Genomic DNA, 21254 nt, shown 5'->3' with positions numbered 1-21254 from the left:
TGAGTTTCTTCAAAGGAAGTCCAAATATTTAATTAAGATTGCCAATGTTCTTTTATGAGACCAAAAGAAAACCGCAGATGCTGGAATCCAAAGTAGGCAGGAGGCTGGAAGAACACAGCAAGCCAGGCAGCATCAGGAGGTGGAGGAGTTGGCATTTCAGGTGTAACCCTTCTTTAGGGCTGGGGTTGGTGTGGGAGGACCCGCAGATAAAGGGGGTTGTAGGGCAGGACAGTGAGGTGGGGATAGGTGAAGGCAGGTAGTGGGTACGACCTGGTTGGCCAATGGGAGGAATAAATCCGGTTGGTGGCAGAGAGGGGTGAAGGGGAGGGGGCGGGGCTGGGAAGGGAGGTTATTTGAAATTGGAGAACTCAATGTTGAGTCCTCCGGGCTGTAGACTGCCCAACATTAGTTACTCCATGGGGTCAGTTAGCTGTTACTTTTTGCAATATGTTGACCTTATTTGCGATGGATAAGTTAATTTTCAATAAGAGAGAACACTGTTCTGTTTACTTTTTATGTAACCAGTAGGCAGCATCAATTGTTCACCAGAAATAGCATAAGTGTTGTTAATTTGGCTGGGCAATTATACACTTTATTGAGGTACATATCCACAAGTCAAATTTTCTAACTGACATTTGTCAACTCCCAGATGGCAACACCCAACAGTTCCATCTACAACAATAAGTTACTGCTGAAGATGACCGGAAGAAAGTTAGAAAAAAGCAAAAACAATGATATTGGAAAATAAACCTTCGGGAGAAAACATTCGCACATGCAAAAAATCTTTCTAGCTTTGATGAAGTTGTTTCTAGCAGGCACACTTTTTCTCATTTGGGTCAGCAGGTTCTAGTTTTTGGGCAGATCCTCCATTGACTGAATCAGGTATTTGACTCTTGTCGACACACTGATCCATGCGTTTCATTATTAAGTCCAGCAATGCAATTATAGCTTGATCAATGCCAGCTCCAGTGGCAGCACTCGTTTCAAAGTAGGGAATTCTAGGGAAGGAAAGAACATGAGACATTGTTTCTACCATGTGAAAAGAAGTAAAGTGCACACCAATGTGAACATTTCATTTCCCACCCATGATATTTATGATCTAAAGATTGAATAGGAACCCAACACGTGATAGATCGTATCATTAAAAATCAGGCACAGCTCACAAAATATATCATGTGCAGTCAATAAAAATTGATCTTACAGCTCAATGAAGTTTTAAAGGGATGACTGCATCCAATTCAGACTCTGTCAAATCGCATCTATGCCCCGTATGTCAAAATCTCCTAATCAAAGGCCTGGCAAACTCTGTGGCTTTAGCATCAATTTCATCTGTTTAGTGATGCAGAGGCAGAATACCAACTGGTCCCTGCTGTAGACATCCTTGTTACTGCATCAACATGTGGAGGCACCAAATGTACTTTGACAACAGAGAGAGGAGACTCTCCAGGCATCTTCACTCACTACCCAAGAAAGTGAAGTCCACCTTTGAGACAGTTGGCCACCCTGGTTTAGACTGTCTCTACCACTGATTCTGTGTTGTACCCTCCACTATGCTCCCAAGAAACAGTTCTTGCCACTATCCAGCCACTTCATTCAGGTATGCCATGCAATTTTCTGCAGAAGGCATTTGATTTAATAAGGTGGCATTACAAGCATTATTGCAGTAAATTAAAGCTAATGTTTAGGGGGGAGGATTTTGGCATGGGTAGAAGATTGGTTAACAGGAAGTAGAACACAGGCACAAATGGTTAATTTTTTTGGTTGGCAAGACATAATGAGTGGTGTGCCAAAGGATCAATGCTGGGACCTCAAATGCTTACATTTTATATTTACATTTATAAAAATGACTCAGATGAAAGGATGGAAGGTATAGTAGCAACAGTTGCTAATGACGTAAAAATAGGTAGGAAAGTAAGTTATCTGGAGGAGATAGAAGGCTACAAAAATATAGATAATAGATTAAGTGAGTGGACAAAAATGTGGCAAATGGAGTATAATGTAGGAAAATGTGAAATTGTCCATTTGGCAGGAAGAATAAAAATGAAACCTATTATCTAAATGGTAAGGGACTGCAGAGCTCTGTGATGCTGTGGAATCTGGGGGACTCATGTATGAATCATAAAAGGGAAATTTACAGGTACAGTAAGTAATTGGAAAAGATAGCAGAATGTATTATTTATCAAAAATTTAACTAAATATGCTTCAGGTACTTCTGAGACCACATCTGGAGTACAAAGTACATTACTGGTCATCTTATTTAAGTAAATTTGTAAATGCATTGGAAGCAGAGACAGTTTATTGGACAAAGACCTGGAATGAGAGGATTGCCATAAAAGGTAGGGTTGGGAAGGCTGTGCTTGTATCCACTGGATTGAAAAAAAAAGGAAGACGTCGCTTAATTGAAACATAAGATCCTGAAGGTTCTTGACAGGATGAATGTGGAGAGGAGTTTCCCTTTTATAAGAGAGCCAAGAACCGGGGCGGGGGGGGGGGGGGGGGGTTACTCTTTAAAAATCAGGAATCAAGCATTTAAAGTAGAGATTAGGTTTTTTTTCCCCTCTCACAGTGTCCTGAGTCTTTGGAGTTAGAGAGATTTTATTCAACAGGGGAGTGAAAGGATAACAGGGATAGGTGGGAATGCAGATTTGAGGTTAGGATAAGATCAGCCCCGGTCTTATTGGTTTAGCCTCCATCTCCTCTTAACTTGTCTGTTCATATGTTCCCATTCCACTCTAGGGCCATCTCCCCAAAATGAGTGGGAAGTGAGCAAGCAGGATTGAATTTGTCCTGGGAGTTGAAGTAGCATGGGTGTTCTTTTTGAATTAGTTCTGAACTCACATTACTGTACCAAATGTCAAAATCCTGCCGAGTTCAAGTCAGGGCTTACCATAACTTTCCAATTTTCAACAATTAGTTTGATGGTCAGTTACAGATATATTGACAAGTCAGAGGGAGAATCCAGTAATACTTAGAAATGAAAATACTGCTTGGACTGGGGTTCCACTTGGTAATATAAAAAGTTAGTCTGACCAGTGTGTCTCATTCACTAGGTTTTTCCTTCTTAAAGCATATTTCTTCATGAATAGACACAAATGCAATTCTATTTTGTTGAAGGAGATAATAAAAGTTAGGTGTGCAAGCATTCACCCGTATTTTTCTGCTAGTTCTTTGGCTTGATACTCCTGTACCTCTCTCTGATCGGACAAATCCACCTTATTTCCAATTAAAACCACATCAGGATTTTCACAATATGCATTTGCTTGAAGTTGGCCTGAATGAAGAAAAGAAGTAAGACAATTAGTAACTCAAACAGACTAAGGGTAGTAGTAAACAGTCCAAGTTACTGCAAGCCAGGAATTTCAAATGCATGAGGAAATCTAATCAAAGTATCAAATCTGGACATGCAGCCAAGTGTCAAAGAGTAAAGGAACTTTGTCCGTGGGGATTGAGATAACTTCACAGACTGACGAAGACTGCACCAAAATGTCAATAGTAAAACAGTCATCCTCATTATTTATGCCTGGATGAACTAAGTGTATCAGGTACATCCTTCAACCCCTGGGAAAACAAGACTGCAGAAAAGCCCCAATCCAAGTTCACAAAACTGGTCTTCGGATGCCCTAAGTTTTAATTTCACGTGTTGCAATATGTCTCATATAGAGGGTGATACCGAAGAGAGTAGATAGTGTGAATTTCCATGGATGATCATCCATGAAATGTATAAATATTAGTAACTTTGTTAGAGAGGTCTATCATTGACATTATTGTTAACTAGGATGTAGACTCTACAGCACCCTTGTGACTGCCTCAGCTACAACACTGACTGAATGACACATAATGCAGAACAAGAATTGAGAGTTGGTGAGAGTGGAATTGTCTAAAGAATATAATCACTGCTTTAAAGGCTAGCTTATAAGGATTTTCCAAATTTATGACCAACTGGAGAAGAGACATTAGCATTATACTTGGAAGGAGATGATGGCATACTGGTAAGTGTTCTGGACGAGCAATCTGGAGATAGTCCAAGGACCTCAGTTCAAATTCCAACACATCATTGGTGGAATTTGAATTCAATAAATATCTGGAATTAAAGCCTAATCATTACCATGAAGACAGTGTTGATTACTGTTTAAAAAGTCCAACTGGTTCACCCAGGCTAGCCTACATACGACTGCAGACACAGAGCAATGTGGTTTTCTCTTAACTGTCCTCCAAACAGCCTAGCAAATCATTCATATTGCTCAAGACACAAAGGTAGATCAGAAAGCAATTGGTGAAGAAGAGTTAGAAAGCTTCAAAAAGATATCCGGAGATTAAGTGAATGAACAAACATGGGGTCAATGGAGTTTAATATACAAAAATGTGAAATTGTCCATTTCGATTTTTTATATGATTTGATTTATTATTTTCACATGCACCTAGGTACAGTGAAAGGTTTTGTTTTGCACGCAGTACAGACAGATCATAACATGCATAACATTTGGCAGGAAGAATAAAATGAACCACATTATCTAAATGGTGAGACATTGGAGAGCTCTGCGATGCAGAGCATCATATGCATGAATCACAAAAGGTTAGTATGCAGGTATAGCAAGGAATTAGGAAGGCTAATAGAATGTACCATTTATCACAAAGTGAATTAAATACAAAAGAAGGAAGGTTATGCTTCAAGTATTGCTGAGACCACATCTGCAACTTCTTCACCCAGAGAGTGGTGGCTGTGTCGAATGCTCTGGAGGCCCAGTCTCTGGATTCATTTAATGTGGTTCATTTTATTCTTGAGAGCTCTATCCAACTCAGAGATAGTGGAATCAAGGGTTATGGAGATAAGGCAGGAGGCGGATACTGATTAGGAATGATCAGCCATGATCATATTGAATGGCGGTGCAGGCTCGAAGGGCTACTCCTGCACCTATTGTCTATTGGTCATCCCATTTAAGTAAAGTTGTAAGTGCATTGGATGCATGTCAATGACTAGAAAGTCTTGGACTGTTTCAGTTCAAGAAGGCAGTGCATCGTTATTTTTACAAGTAATAATGAACGATGAGTAATAAATATCTCTAAGCCAGCCAAGCCCACATCCTGTGAATGAACTGAAAAATGTCTAAAATGCTGATCCATATTTATTTTGAGTAGAAGACTCTGCAAGAGATTACAAAGGTATCTTTAAAAATAAAGCTACAAAGCTGTTCTTACACAACATCCTAGTTCGAATTTTATTACAATTTGTTTTACAAAGCTGAATCAGCCTACATTAATAAATCATATCGACGCATGTAGAAATCACTGACACTCCTGGTGCTACGGCATTCTTGTTTGAATGGAATTTAATGTCACATCCATAGTAATTGTACAAACACTTGTTTTGCATTTGTCATGTATGTGTGCATTATTAAAATATATGGTATTAAATATTTATTTTGCCTCACTGCACAGCACAACTCATATTTTCTTTCTTAATGATTGCTCTGGAACTGTTCTGTATGTTCTCAGATTTAGTTTAGAAAATGTAGTCACTGTATCAAAGTAACACACTAAAGAGCTTTTCCAATACTTAACCCTGCACGATTTTCATCAACTGATGAAAGCAATTGATGAGCATTAGCTCACACTCAGACAGTCACATAATTATTGAACTACACCATTACATTACACAATGATTGAAGTTATTTTGGTGAAATAATACATTGTTCCAGTCTAAAAATTTTCTAACACACTTTCTAAGAATAGTAGTGCCAAACTGCTCATTGCACATAAATGGCACAATAATGTTCTGTGACAGATTACATTTAGCAAGCAGAACAATCACATCCAGACAGACAACTTTTCTTAGGGAATCCAGGTATTTCTGTAGAATTGATTGAACAAAGAGTAATTTTCTTCTAAAATATCACTAACAGATCAGGCGCTCTATCACTGAAACTGGGGGGTGGGTGGGGGAGGGGAGTTTTTCACAGCCCTCTGAAGATAGCAGTGGGTGGGGGACAAGGTATTTTTCTGTCCAGAGCACGTCAGGCTAGTTCGCTGATGTTTTCCTGTATCTGAACACTCTTCCCACTCTGTGTCCAGATGGCAAGCCGCTTGCTACTGGGAAACCTATTTTAGCACCAATTAATTAGCATTTTCCTCGGGTAATAGAAGTTTTCTGCAGTTGCTTGGGACATAGGAGAACAGAACACAGTGAAGGTCGAGAGTACACTGAACAGTTTTGATCCTCTTATTTAGGGAAGGTTATTGCTTCATTGGGGGAAGTTCAGAAAAGCTTCATGACAATGATCCCTAATATGGAAGGATTGTCTTCTGAGCAAAAGCTAAACTCTACTTACTGATGTTTAGAAGAAAGAGAGGTGATTTCATCAAAACATACAGATTCTTAAGGGGTTTGGCATGGTAAAGGCTGAGATGATGCTTCCCCTCATGTGACTGGGGGCATTGTCTCCCAACAAAGGGGCACCAAATTATGACTGAAATAAGAAGGAATTTCTTCTCTCAGAGGATTGTGAGTCTTTGCAACTCGTTGCCATCGTCAACTGCAAAGGCAGAGTCCTTTGAGATATTTAAGGCTGAGATAGATAGATTCCTGAATAATAGGAGAATCAAAGGCTATGGAGAAAATGCAGAAAAGAGGCCATGAGGAATATTGAATCAGCCATGATCCAACTGAATGGCACAGCAGGCTCAAGGAACTGAATTGCCAACCTATTCCTATTTCTCATGGTTTTATGGTCTTAGGTAAGAATGCCATGAAAATATTATGTTCTTCTAACATCCTTTAGTGGAAATTCTCAAATCACAAAGATGGTCCCAACTGGCAATCCCAGTATTTTTTGTTCTTGTGAAGAGTCAACTAAGAGCTCTTTTGGAATTTAAGTTCTGCTTTACTATATATCTCTCAGGAATTTATATTGAATTATCACATGCAGTTCGATTGCTACTTGCATAAATATTACAGTGTGCTTGAGCATTCCACAAATTATATGAAAGGAATAACTAGGTGGGATCTTGCAGTGTTGATTTAGAGGTAATTACAAGCCAGGTTATCACTGGAGCATTCTATTCTTCTTTGAATAATTCCATTAACTGAGATGAGAACTGGTAGGGTCCTCAGTTCAAAACACCAGTCAAAGCTTGGTACCTTAACAATGCACATTCCAGCTGCTAAAATTCCTTTGAAACTGCAGCCCACTGAATCAAAGACAAAAAGTAATCCTAACAGAGAGAGACAGGAGAATCATTTAAATGTACCCCTACTGCAGTAACCAGTTGAGACAAAATTTCAAATGATTTACATCCCACTGATTTCAATAGAAAACCAATTGCCAGATTAAAGTGGTGCTGGAAAAGCACAGCAGGTCAGGCAGCATCTGATGAGCAGAAAAATCGACATTTCAGGCAAAAGCCCTTCATCAGGAATATCAAAATACCTGATGAAGGGCTTTTGACTGAAACATCGATTTTCCTGCTCCTCAGATGCTGCCTGACCTGCTGTTTTTTTTCTAGCACCACTCTAATCTGGACTCTGACCGCCAGCATCTGCAGTCCTCACTCTCGCCAGAAAACCATCTGCGTCTAAGACAGATAGCCAATCCAATCTCATTGATTTCCTGTCAGGTGAGTTGGGTTAAAATAACCCCTGCACACAAGACCCTCATACATCCTGGCCTGGGCTAATAAGTGGAAAGGAACATTTCAAAAATGCCAGACACCACCTCCAACAATAAAGGCCCTCAGCATATACCTTTAAAGCTCAATGGTATTGCCATCACTGAATAACCTTGGGTCACATGTGACCTTAATCTTAACTGGATTATAAAGAAATACTCCTTCTTGCTGGGCTGGGTGCAGCTGTAACAAAACTCACCAAGCTCTGCAGCATCTTGAGCAAACAGTTCACTCGATCAGCCACTTAGCCATCCATTTAGAGATCAATCTTTCTGTGAGCAGTACACAAAAGCAGCAATGTGTACTAGTGACAATGAATCCTCAACACTGCTCACCTTGGTGTGGGATCCACCCGGAAGATTTGCTACCACCATCTGCTTCCCTGTGAGGGATCTACAGGGCCTCCTTGATCTAGTGTGGGAGAGGAAAGCTACCTAGTAGTCAAACAAGAAAAGGCTCTTGTCTTAAATAAAATACAGTTTATTGCATCATGGTTACTATATATAAATTACATTGTTACTGAAACTTTGAGGTAAATTTGGATATCAAGTTTAACACCTCTGAGGTCCAAGTATGTTTCGCCTCATAAGACTGTATAGCATCATCTAATTGGGCAGTGTTATGCAGTCTTCAGCATTAACCCTTTCAGACCTTTACATTTTCATACAGAATCTTCTCCCAAGCTTTATTTCCATTATTAACTTTATACACTAAACTTCTTATATTAATGTTCTAATGAAGTGACACTGGACCCCAAACATTAATTCTGCTTTCTCCCCATAGATGCTGCCAGATTTTGACTAACCTTATGCACTTGTGTCTATGATGGTAATTCCTTGGCCATTTCACATCCACAATCTCAGATGGTAGATTTCTATCCTCAATCTATTGCCAAATCTGTGTTAAGGTGTGTTGACTTCTTGCTTCAACTTGTTCATTAGACTGGATACTTTTATTTCCCTACAGTGATTGCTATTATTGGTAAAGTCAAGATATTAACTTGCTCAGTTGTATTATTGGAGGATTGTTTCTTACTTGGCATGATTTCTGTCATGAATACTCCCTTTATTTTTTTCTTAGTAAGGAATCAAGAAAATGTTGGCAATTAGTGATAAATATGTGGTGTGTTTCAGTCTGAGGGCAGGGCCTCTGGAAGAACCTAACCTCGAAACTAACCATTTCTCATGAATGTCATTTTGTTACCTAGAGCACTGGCAGGTTGATTTCAATGTCAGATTAAAGTCAAGTCCATTTTGTAATAAAAATCACTGTTCAACTGTTCACTGTCAAATTTCAGGAACAATTAACCAAGATGTGTAGAAATATTCTCATTTGAATCAATGAAAGTTTGGTTGATATTTTAAAGATACGTTTTACTCTTATTCTGGACTTTGAGTAAAATGAGTATTTTTTGGAACTTCGTATAATTATATTAGATTTTTTTTAAGTCTTTCAATTTGGTAACAAACACTTAAAGTATCTGTACCTAGGTATCCTGTACCTAAAATGGCACCAAAGAGGTGACTTCACCAACTTCACTCGTTTGACTGTATGTGACAATAAAGGCTATTCTATTCCATTCTATTTTGCAAGACTAAAATAATTAATTGTTCTGTAATTTGAAGAAGAGTCTATTACACATTCTGAAGCATAGATAGGTTGGGCTGTTACATAATAAGGATATTTAGAGAAATCTAGAGACAAAAAAATAATTAAGCTCGTCAAGTCCACTCCAGTGACATCCATTTATGATAATTCTCTAATGGATCTCTTTTCAATGGGCAAAATTAATCCTCGTTTTAGGGTCATTAACCTTTCTTCTGTAACCTTTTCAAAATCTCTTTAACCTTCTATCATTCTGACAGGCCAATCTCTTTTTAAGTATACAATTTGACCCTGGAACAATTACCTTCTCTGCAAATTAATTTCAAATATCTACTCTTCTGTGACTGAAAAAGCTTTTATTCTCATTTTTAACCTTGCTCAAGTCTTCTGAATTTTGAACTTTTGCCCTCTACTCCTGTGCGTGCTATTCATAATAAATAGCTCATGTTCTTATCCTTCGCTTTGAAAACAGCCAAAGTGATTCCCCTCAGCCTTTCCTCCAGTGAAAATAAGTTTAATTGGTTGAGATTGTCATTTCGATGTAGTCCTCTAAGGTATGGAAGTATATTTGAATACTTTTTCACATATCTATATCTTTTTGGAGACTGGGCAAAACAGTTTACAAGAGCATTATTGATCTGTGTGTTTTGAAGTGGCAGGGTTATTTTTCTCATGAACTCTTTTAAAGTTATAGAACACATATTTCAAAATCAATTTCCGTCTGGTGCCCCCTAAGCAATTTGGCATTGTAAATGTGTCAATACCAACAGCTGGCAGGGGATGAAATAAACCTGTAGAATTCCAGAGAAACTCAGCATCTGTTAAGATGGAGACAAACAGACCTAAGATTTTGAGTCCAATACGACTCTTCTTTAGAACAGGGTCATACAAGCGACCAACTGATTTATTCGTTTACTACTGGGTTCTGAAGAAGTGTTGGTGAAGTTAAAATGAGAATTTAGGAAGCGTGGATAGCAAGTTTGTAGACAGTACCAAAATCGGTGGTATTGTAGGCAGTGATTACAAAGGGATCTTGATCAATCGGACAATGGGCCAGGAATAGCAGATGGAATTTAATTTCATAAATATGAGGTGTTGCATTTTGGTAAGATGAGTCTTACACAGTTAATGGTAAAGCCCTGGGGAGTGTTGTCAAACAGAGAGACCTAGAGCATCACGCACATGGTTCCTTGAAAGTTGCGTCACAGGTAGACAGAGTAGGAAAGAAGGTGTTTGGCGAGTTTGCCTTCACTTGCCATGGCATGGATTATCGGAGTTGGGAGGCCATGTTGAGGTTGTACAGGATCTTGGTGAGCACACTTTTGGAGTACTGTGTACAGTTCTGTTCACCCTGCTAAAGGAAGAAAGTTACTAAATTGGAGAGGATGCAGAGAAGATTTGCAAGGATGTTACTGAGACCAGACAGTTTGAGTTATAAGGAGAAGCTGGCTAGGCTGGGAATTTTTTCAGTGGAGTGTCGGAGATTGAGGGGTCATCTTATAGAGGTTTATCAGATGAAGAGGGACATAGATATGGTGAATAGCAAAGGTCTTTTCCTTAGGGTAGTGGAGTTCTGAACTGGAAGGCGTAATTTTACAGTAAGGGGAGAAAGATTTAAAAGGGACCAGAAAAGCAGTTTGTTAATCCAGATGATAATTTACATATTAAATGAACTGTCAGAGGGAGTGATAGATGCTGGTACACTTACACTTCTAAAAGATATTTGGATAGGTATATCAATAGGAGAGGGTTAGAGGGATATGGGCCAAATGCAGGCAAATGCGACTAGTTTAGTTTGGGAAACTTGGTCAGCATAGATGAGTTAGACCGAAAGGTCTGTTTCCATGTTGTCTGACTCTATGACTCTATAACTGTTTCTCTCCACAAGTGCTGCCATACCTTCTGAGTTTCTCCAGTATTTAGTGTCTTTGTTTCAGGGTTTCAGCATTGAGCAGCAATTACTGTTTTATACGCTGTTGCATTGTTTGAAACTTTGGAGAAATAAAAAAGTCAAAACAACGGCATTTTTAAAAGGGAGAGGAACAGACAAAGGAAGCACTTTGTGAGGTCAGTGCAGGAGGGAGAGAGAGAGAGAGAGAGAAACAAAGAATCCTGCAGTGCTAACTGCCACAGCAGTGAACCTGCACAATTACTGTTTTTGCTGTTTGAATTCATGTATCACTGGACATCAGAGTGCATCTGGGAGAATTAACAAACAGTGAAATTCACAACTGATCTTGGAGGAACCTGTTTGGGAGAGGTCACAGCACAGGAACAGGCAAGTGGATATTTTACTCGTGGCCTTACAATCAGTCTGTAGTAGTGAGTAGAGTGGGTTATTTCTTGATTATACGTTTTATTGAGATATGTCTCTTGATTAAACTTAAAATATAAACCATAGGTATTACATTAGCCGGGAGCATTGTTTTGTAAAGGAATAAGACCGTGCTATTTTCTAGGTCTGTAGATTGAAAGAAGCAAAAGTGGCCTGTAGTAAAGTGATATGCTCTTCTTGTTGGATGTGGGAGTTTTGGAAGAGTTTACGTGGTGCTGAGGATTATTTCTGCAATAAATGCTGTTGGTTGCGAATCCTATCAGATCAAATGGATCAGTTGGAGAGACAGTTAGAGGCAATGAGGAATTTACAAGACCAAGGGGATGTAATGGATTGTAGTCATAGGAAGGGAAGAATGTCTCAGATAAAATCACATAGATGGATTAACTCCAGGAAAGGTAAGAGAGGTAGGCAGGTATTGCAGGGGTCTTCTATGGCTATCCCCATTTCAAACAGGTACGCTGTTTTGGAAAATGTAGGGGGTGATGGATTCTCAAGGGAATGTAGCACGAACAGCCAAGTTTCTGGCATTGAGACTGGCTCTAACGCAATGAGGAGTACGTCGGGTTCCAAGAGGGGACTCTCTAGTCCAAGGTACAAACAGACATTTCTATGGCCAGCAGTGAAAAATCAGAATGGGGTGTTGCTTCCCTGGCGCCAGGATCAAAAATGTCTCAGAGAGGGTGCAGAATGTTCTCAAGGGGGAGATGAGCCAGCTGGAGATCATTGTACACATTGGAACCAACGACATAGGAAGGGAAAAGGTTGAGATTCTGAAGGAAGATTACAGAGACGTAGGCAAGAATTTAAAAAGGAGGTCCTTGAAAGGAGTAATATCTGGATTACTCATAGTGCTACGAGCTAGTGAGGCAGGAAAAGGAGGATTGAGCAGACGAATGGGTGGCTGAGGAGCTGGTGTATGGGAGAAGGATTCACAGTCTTGGATCATTGGAAGCCCTTTTGGGGTAGAAGTGACCTGTGCAAGAAGGACAGATTACACCTAAATTGGAAGGGGACTGATATACTGGCAGGGAGATTTACGATAGCTGCTCGGGCGGATTTAAACAAGTATGGTGAAGGGTGGAGGGGACCCCGGGAGATAGTTGGGTGGGTGGGGCGGTGGGACTCAGGGAGATAGTGAGGAAAGAGATCAATCTGAGACTGGTACAGTTGAGGACAAAGGTATGTTAAACTGTCAGGGCAGGCAGGGACAAAGCAGAGAACAAGGTAGGACTGATAAATTATACTGCATTTATTTCAATGCATGAGGCCTAACAGGAAAGGTGAATGAACTCAGAGTATGATACGGAACATGGGACTGGGATATCATAGTAACTACAGAAACATGGATCAGGGATGAACAGGACTGGCAGCGTTATGTTCCAGAATACCAATGCTACAGGAAGGATAGAAAGGGAGGCAAGAGAGGAGGGGGAGTGGCGTTTTTGATAAGGGATAGCATTATAGCTGTATTGAGGGAGGATATTCCCAGAAATACATCCAGGGAAGTTATTTGGGCGGAACTGGGAAATAAGAAAGGGATTATCACTTATTGGGATTGTATTATAAACCCCCTAATAGTCAGAGGGAAATTGAGAAGCAATTTTGTAAGGAGACCTCAGTTATCTGTAAGAATAATAGGATGGTTATGGCAGGGGACTTTAACTTTCCAAACATAGACTGGGACTGCCATAGTGTTAATGGTTTAGACAGAGAGAAATTTGTTAAGATTAGATTCCTAACAGTGTGGAAACAGGCCCTTTGGCCCAACCAGTCCACACCGACCCTCCGAAGAGTAACCCACCAGACCCATTTCCCTCAGACTAATGCACCTATCCCTATGGGCATTTTAGCATGGCCAATTCACCGGCCCCGCACATTTTTGGACTGTGGGAGGAAACCAGAGCACCTGGAGGAAACCCACGCAGACACAGGGAGAATGTGCAACTCCACATAGACAGTCACCTGAGGCTGGAATCAAACCTGGAATCCTGGTGCTGTGAGGCAGCAGTGCTAACTATTGAGCCACCGTGCAAAACTTTTCTGAGTCAGTATGTGGATGTACCTACTAGAGAAGGTGCAAAACTTGACCTACTCTTGGGAAATAAGGCAGGGCAGGTGACTGAGATGTCAGTGGGGGAGCACTTTGGGGCCATTGACCATAATTCTATTGATTTAAAATAATGATGGAAAAGGATAGACCAGATCGAAAAGTTCAAGTTCTAAATTGGAGAAAGGCCAATTTTGACAGTATTAGTCAAGGACTTTCAAAAGCTGACTGGGGGCAGATGTTCACGGGTAAAGGGACAGCTGGAAAATAGGAAGCCTTCAGAATTGAGATAACAAGAATCCAGAGAAAGTTATTCCTGTTAGGGTGAAAGGAAAAGCTGATAGGTATGGGGAATGCTTGATGACTAAAGAAATTGAGGGTTTGGTTAAGAAACAGATGGAAGCATATGTCAGGTATAGACAGGATATACCAAGGGAATCCTTAGAAGAGTACAAAGGCAGTAGGACTATACTTAAGAGAGAAATCAGGGGGCAAAAGGGGGACATGAGATAGCTTTGGCAAACATAATTAAGGAGAATCTAAAGGGTTTTTACAAATACATTAAGGACAAAAGGGTAACTAAGGAGAGAATAGGACCGCTTAAAATTCAGCAAGGCTGCCTTTGTGTGGAGCCACAGGATCAGATTAGATTAGATTACTTACAGTGTGGAAGTAGGAAATGGGGGAGATATTAAACGAGTATTTTGCATCAATATTTACTGTGGAGAAGGACATGGAAGATACAGACTGTAGGGAAATAGATGGTGACACCTTGCAAAATGTCCATATTACAGAGGAGCAAGTGCTGGATGTTTTGAAACACACTAAATTGGATAAATCCCCAGGACCTGATCAGGTGTACCCTAGAACTCTGTGGGAAGCTAGAGAAGTGCTTGCTGTGCGTGTTACTGTGATATTTGCATCATCGATAGTCACAGGTGAGGTGTCGGAAAACTGGCTAACGTAGTACCACTGTTTAAGAAGAGCGGTAAAGACAAGCCAGGGAACAATAGACCAGTGAGCCTGACGTCAGTGGTGAGCAGGTTGTTGGTAGACAAGATGTATACATATTTGGAAAGGCAAGGATTGATTAGGGATAGTCAACATGGCTTTGTGCGTGGGAAATCATGTCTCACAAACTTGATTGAGTTTTTTGAAGGAGTAACAAAGAGGATTGATGAGGGAAGAGCAGTAGATGTGATCTACATGGAATTCAGTAAGGCGTTCGACAAGGCTCCCCATGGGAGATTGGTTAGCAAGGTTAGATCTCATAGAATACAGGGAGAACTAGCCATTTGGATACAGAACTGGCTCAAAGGCAGAAGACAGAGGGTGGTGGTGGATGGTTGTTTTTCAGACTGGAGGCCTGTGACCAGTGAAGTGCCACAAGGATTGATGCTGGATCCACTACTTTTCATCATTTATATAAATGATTTGGATGCGAGCATAAGAGGTATAGTTAGTAAGTTTGCAGATAACACCAAAATTGGAGGTGTAGTGGACAGCGAAGAAGTTTAGCCCAGATTACAATAGGATCTTGACCAGATGGGCCAATGGGTTGAGAAGTGGCAGATGGAGTTCAATTTGGATAAATGTGAGGGTCTGCATTTTGGGAAAGCAAATCTTAGCAGGACTTATACACTTCATGGTAAGGTCCTAGGGATTATTGCTGAACAAAGAGATCTTGGAGTTCAGGTTCATAGCTCCTTGAAAGTGGAGTCGCAGGATAGTGAAGAAGGCATTTGGTATGCTTTCCTTTATTGGTCAGAGTATTGAGTACAGGAGTTGGGAGGTCATGTTGCGGCTGTACAGGACATTGGTTAGGCCACCGTTGGAATATTGCATGCAATTCTGGCCTCCTTCCTATTGGAAAGATGTTGTGAAACTTGAAAGGGTTCAGAAAAGATTCACAAGGATGTTATTACGGTTGGACGATTGGAGCTATGGGGAGAAGCTGAACAGGCAGGGGCTGTTTTCCCTGGAATGTCGGAGGCTGAGGGGTGACCTTATGGAGGTTTATATAATCATGAGGGGCATGGATAGGATAAAGAGACAAAGTCTTTTCCCTTGGGGTGGGTGAGTTCAGACTAGAGGGCATAGGTTTCGGGTGAGAGAGGAAAGATATAATTGAGACCTGGGGGTAGCTTTTTCATGCAGAGGGTGGTACATATATGGAATGATCTGCCAGAGGAAGTGGTGGAGGCTAGTACAATTGTAACACCGAAAAGGCATCTGGAAGGGTATATGAATAGGAAAGGTTTGGAGGGATATGGGCCGGGTGCTGGCAGGTGGAATTAGATTGGGTTGGGATATCTGGTTGGCAAGGACGGGTTGGACTGAAGGGTCTGTTTCCATGCTGTACATCTCTATGACTCCATCTGCAGTATTCTTCTTTTATAAGGGGGTGAAATAAGCTGTTCACCTAATCCTGTTGAAGATTCACTGAAAAGGTACAAACCTCACCTTCCTGACAGTTTTCACTGACTCTCTGACTCTGATTTTATAAACCACTGCAAGCCAGTCAAATTCTAAGCACCATTTTGCAAAATACTGTTGAGGTTGAATTTAGCACACTAGTCCCTATTTAAATTTCCAGCGTAAGTAATATGTTGATGTTTTACAGAGTTAAATTGAAAATAAATCTCCAAGGACCTGGATGGTAAATGGATGTTTTAGTCATTATTTTACAGCTATTTTATTTGTTTAGATGGCTTTATGAAAATAATGCAGCAACTTCAAAGTGATCTTTTATTTGTATGGCTGCCAATTAAAAACTATTATAAATTTTATGCAATTATATATATATATATATATATATATATATACACACACACACATATACAGTTTAATTTAAAGTCACGTATCTCACACTTCTGTTTTTGTAACTTTCATGCATTATCATTCAGGAAAATGATTATGTTAATGACAGTGGACTATTAATCCAAACGCCCAGATGATTCCTGTGGGTACATTGGTTCAAATTCCCACATGGCAGCTGGAAGAATTTGAATTCAATTGAACAATAGTCATCAGTAATAATAATCATGAAACTGGCTTTACTTGTTGGAAACGCTGAAAATGTGTTGCTGGAAAAGCGCAGCAGGTCAGGCAGCATCCAAGGAGCAGGAGAATCGACGTTTCGGGCATGAGCCCTTCTTCAGGAATGAGGAAAGTGTGTCCAGCAGGCTAAGATAAAAGGTAGGGAGGAGGGACTTGGGGGAGGGGCGTTGGAAATGCGATAGGTGGAAGGAGGTCAAGGTGAGGGTGATAAGCCGGAGTGGGGTGGGGGCGGAGAGGTCAGGAAGAAGATTGCAGTTTAGGAAGGCGGTGCTGAGTTCGAGGGATTTGACTGAGACAAGGTGGGGGGAGGGGAAATGAGGAAACTGGAGAAATCTGAGTTCATCCCTTGTGGTTGGAGGGTTCCTAGGCGGAAGATGAGGCGCTCTTCCTCCAGCTGTCGTGTTGCTATGGTCTGGCAATGGAGGAGTCCAAGGACCTGCGTGTCCTTGGTGGAGTGGGAGGGGGAGTTAAAGTGTTGAGCCACGGGGTGGTTGGGTTGGTTGGTCCGGGTGTCCCAGAGGTGTTCTCTGAAACGTTCCGCAAGTCGGCGGCCTGTCTCCCCAATATAGAGGAGGCCACATCGGGTGCAGCAGATGCAGTAAATGATGTGTGTGGAGGTGCAGGTGAATTTGTGGTGGATATGAAAGAATCGCTTGGGGCCTTGGAGGGAAGTAAGGGGGGAGGTGTGGGCGCAGGTTTTGCATTTCTTGCGGTTGCAAGGGAAGGTGCCGGGAGTGGACGTTTGGTTGCGGGGGGGTGTGGACCTGACGAGGGAGTCACGGAGGGAGTAGTCTTTTCGGAATGCTGATAGGGGAGGGAAGGGAAATATATCCCTGGTGGTGGGGTCCGTTTGGAGGTGGCGGAAATGGCGACGGATGATATGATGTATATGGAGGTTGGTGGGGTGGTAGGTGAGGACCAGTGGGGTTCTGTCCTGGTGGCGGTTTGAGGGGCGGGGCTCAAGGGCGGAGGAGCAGGAAGTGGAGGAGATGCAGTGGAGGGCATCGTCGATCATGTCTGGGGCGTAAATCCGGTCTTTGAAGAAGGAGGCCATCTGGGTTGTTCGGTATTGGGAGCAGATGCGGCAGAGACGAAGGAATTGGGAATATTGTTGGAAATTGCTGGAATTGTTGGAAACACTCATCAAGTTCACAGATGTTTGCCATCTTTACCTGATCTGCCCTACGTCAGACTCCAGACCTATATTTGACTCTGAATTGCTCTCTGAAATGACATTCCTTTCGAGGGCAATCAGGGATATCCTCATCCCATCAATGAACTTAAAAAATATATATCCAGTGCACATGTTTAATTTCCAGCTGTAAAATTATTATAAGGTTATAAGGCAAACTCAGCTCTGCCTATATATAGATTTGTGTCTCAGGTCTACTTTCTAACAGCAATCAGACTGTGACCATACATTAATTTATCCAAAGTTCAGTTCAGTGAACTTGCAGGGTTTCTAGCAGATAAGGTGACACTATTTTCAGATTACTTGAAAGTCTGAAGTAAACAGAACACTGACTGTTGCTGAACTAAAATCAGGAACCACCTGAGAAACTCAGCAAGTTCTCTTCATAGTCATATTGGACTGGAAACATTCACTCTGTTTCTCTCTCCACAAATGCTGTCAGATGTACTGATTTTCGCCAGTACTTCCTGCTTCTTTTTCAGATTTCTAGCATCTTCACTATCTGCTTTTGTACTAGAATTGCTGCGTATGCATCCATTTTGAGAAACGTTACAATGTAGAGAAACAGGTTTACTCATGATCATGAAAGGTTCTCAAGCTCCACCTTGCAAAGGAATGCATTAATTAGAACTGAATAACTACTGCAACTTACTTATCCAGTTTCGCACATTCAGAAAACTCTGTTGACTCGTTAGATCAAAGATTAATAAAAATCCCATGGCATCTCTGAAAAAGGCTGTGGTGAGGCTTCGAAACCTAGGAAAGAAGAAAAATAATGCAATAAATCATTTGAAAAAAAAAGTTGTCAATCCCTTATCATTACACTCTGCCATAGTGGAATATTGCTTTAGGAATTTCTGGCTTGCAAATCAGAACATAACATTATTTTCTCTTGCAATGAAATTCTTGTTGCTTGAGAAGTAATTTATTTTAAGTATATTTTTCCCTATTAATTGTGACATTGAAGGCTATTATTTCACTGATATTTTTTGAGCCTTGCCAGTTCAATAATCTTCTGTGGTCAAGAGGACTAGCAAAACATTTCAAGCCTACTCTGCAGTAGGGGGGGATGAGTACCCTTAGCGAAGTGACTTTTCCTCTGGGCAACTGTCTGGCTTTACAAGATTAGAACTTAAAAGGGTAGAAGAAAAGAACAGGAAAGGAAAAGAAAAAGTCCAAAGGTTTGCAAGTTAGGTGTTTTGGCCATGATAAATTACTCCACAGTATTCAGGGATATGCAGGCTCTGTGGGTTAGACATGGTAAATGTAGGGCTACAGGGATAGGGCGAGAGGGGGCTGAGTCCGGGTGTGATCCTTTTTAGGGGGTCAGTGCAGACCCGATGGGTTGAATGGCCTTTCTCTCTACTGTAAGGATTCAATGATTGTATGACAGTGTAACACACACACACACACACACACACACACACACACACACACACACACACACACACACACACACACACACACACACACACACACACACACACACCATCCATTAAGGATCACATATGGGTAGACTTACTCAACTTTGCTCTTTTAAAGGCATAGCAAACTCTCATGTTGCTCAGTATAAGAATTATTCACCAGGCATTGCTGGTCAGAGTTTCAGTTCTTGTACTGCACAACAGCAGAATGGTAGCGAGAGCAAATCTACACCCCCAGCTATGAGGCCCAAATGCCTAAATCTTTAACGTTGTTGGTCATTTGACAATGAGAACCATTGCTACAAAGTTTGCATTTCTTAAAGGACTTGTGTTTCCGCAATGTACCTTTAATTTGATTTCCTCACAAAAACAATGGACCTTAGTTCAGACCCATTTCCCTCTGACTAATGCATCTAACACTATGGCCAGTTCACCTAACCTGCACATCTTTGGACTGTGGGACGAAACCGGAGCACCCTGAGAAAACCCATGCAGACATGGGGAGAACGTGCAAACTCCACACAGACAGCCGCCCAAGACTGGAATCAAACCTGGGTCCCTGGCACTGTGAGGCAGCAGTGCTAACCACTGAGCCACCATTTGTTGTCACATGTACCAGTACTAGTACTATTACAAGTACTAATTATTTACCAGTTATACCTTTTGAAAACATTTTATATGCACGTTTTTTTTAAATCCGCTTATGAGACATGGGCATTGCTGGCTGGCCAGCATTTATTGCTCATCCCTAGTTGCCCTTAAGAACATGGTGATGAACTGCCTTCTTGGACCATTGCAGACCACATGCTGGAGGTAGATCCAGAATGCCAAATCAGGATGCTGAGTGGCTTGGCGGGGAACTTGCAAGTGGTGATGCTCCCATATGTCTGCTGCCCTTGTATTTCTAGATGGTAAGGGTCATGGGTTCAGAAGGTGCTGCTAAGGACCCATGATGGATTTTGCAGGGCATCTTGTAGATAGTATATATTGCTGCGACTGAGTGTCAGTGTTGGAGGGAGTGAATGTTTGTGGATGTGGTACCAGTCTTGGATGGTGTCAAGCTTATTGGTGTTGTTGAGGCTGATAAGATTCAGGCATGTTTGATTGAAGCACTTTAAATTAGAGCTCCTCTTTTAGCTTTGACAACTCAGGCACACTAATTGTCAGCGGTCTCTCAGGTTTCCAAACATGTCAGTCAGCTCACACAATGCATGGACTGTGTGTAAAGAATATTTTTCTCTCTGTGTTCATTGAACCATTGACATGTTATTCCTATTTCTGTCTACAAACTAAACAATGTTTCTCACTTGTAGCACTATTTTCCATTGGGTAATGACTGCCTTCCAAAAGTCAGCACTTGGGGTCCTCCAGGAGGATGTTAATAGTTTGGCAAAGAATATTTTTCACACACAAATAAAAGATGTGAGCAACAGAAGCAAGAATTGTACACAATAGAATTTGAATTTGAAATTTGGAATTATAGAATATCTTGACAATATATATTTATATTACCAATGTTTAGGCATTGCTTAAAGTAAATGAATTATTTACAGAGCCGTTGAGGACTCAGGGTCTGTACTCATTGGAGTTTTGAAGATGAGGGGGATCTGATTGAAACGTAAAAAATTGAGATGCCTAGATAGAGTGAAGAAGATGGTTTTACTGGTAGGAAAGACTAGGACCCAAGAAGACAGCCTCAGAGTGAAGGGACAACCCTTTAATACTGAAACAAGGAGGAATTTCGTCAGCCAGAGGTTGGTGAATCTTTGGAACTCATTGCCACAGAAGGTTGTGAAGGTCAAGTCATTGTGAGTGTGTAAGACAGAGATAGTTATGGTCTTGATAGGTAGAGTGATCAACAGTTACAGGCAGAAGGCAGGAGAATTGAGTTGAGAAACATATCAGCCATAGTTGAATGGTGTAGCA

At 41.1% G+C, this 21254-nt stretch overlaps 1 protein-coding gene across 4 annotated transcripts in view; it reads right to left on the bottom strand.

Annotated features, from left to right (window-relative positions):
- Positions 1–563: 563 nt before the first annotated feature.
- rab27b (RAB27B, member RAS oncogene family) overlaps positions 564–21254 on the bottom strand; it is a 153969-nt gene continuing 133278 nt past the window's right edge. For all 4 annotated transcript variants that reach the window (XM_060850683.1, XM_060850746.1, XM_060850899.1 and 1 more), the window contains 3 exons: positions 18557–18660; positions 3148–3271; positions 564–998 (listed from right to left, as the gene is read on the bottom strand). In XM_060850683.1, coding sequence (XP_060706666.1) covers positions 809–998; positions 3148–3271; positions 18557–18660 — 418 coding nt within the window. In that variant the 3' untranslated portion in view covers positions 564–808. The remainder of the gene's footprint in view (positions 999–3147; positions 3272–18556; positions 18661–21254) is intronic.

This window comes from Hemiscyllium ocellatum, chromosome 1 (genome assembly GCF_020745735.1).
Source record: "Hemiscyllium ocellatum isolate sHemOce1 chromosome 1, sHemOce1.pat.X.cur, whole genome shotgun sequence".
Taxonomy (NCBI): domain Eukaryota; kingdom Metazoa; phylum Chordata; class Chondrichthyes; order Orectolobiformes; family Hemiscylliidae; genus Hemiscyllium; species Hemiscyllium ocellatum.
The sequence above is the reverse complement of the archived record's forward strand: the minus strand, read 5'-3'. Positions and strand labels throughout refer to the sequence as shown.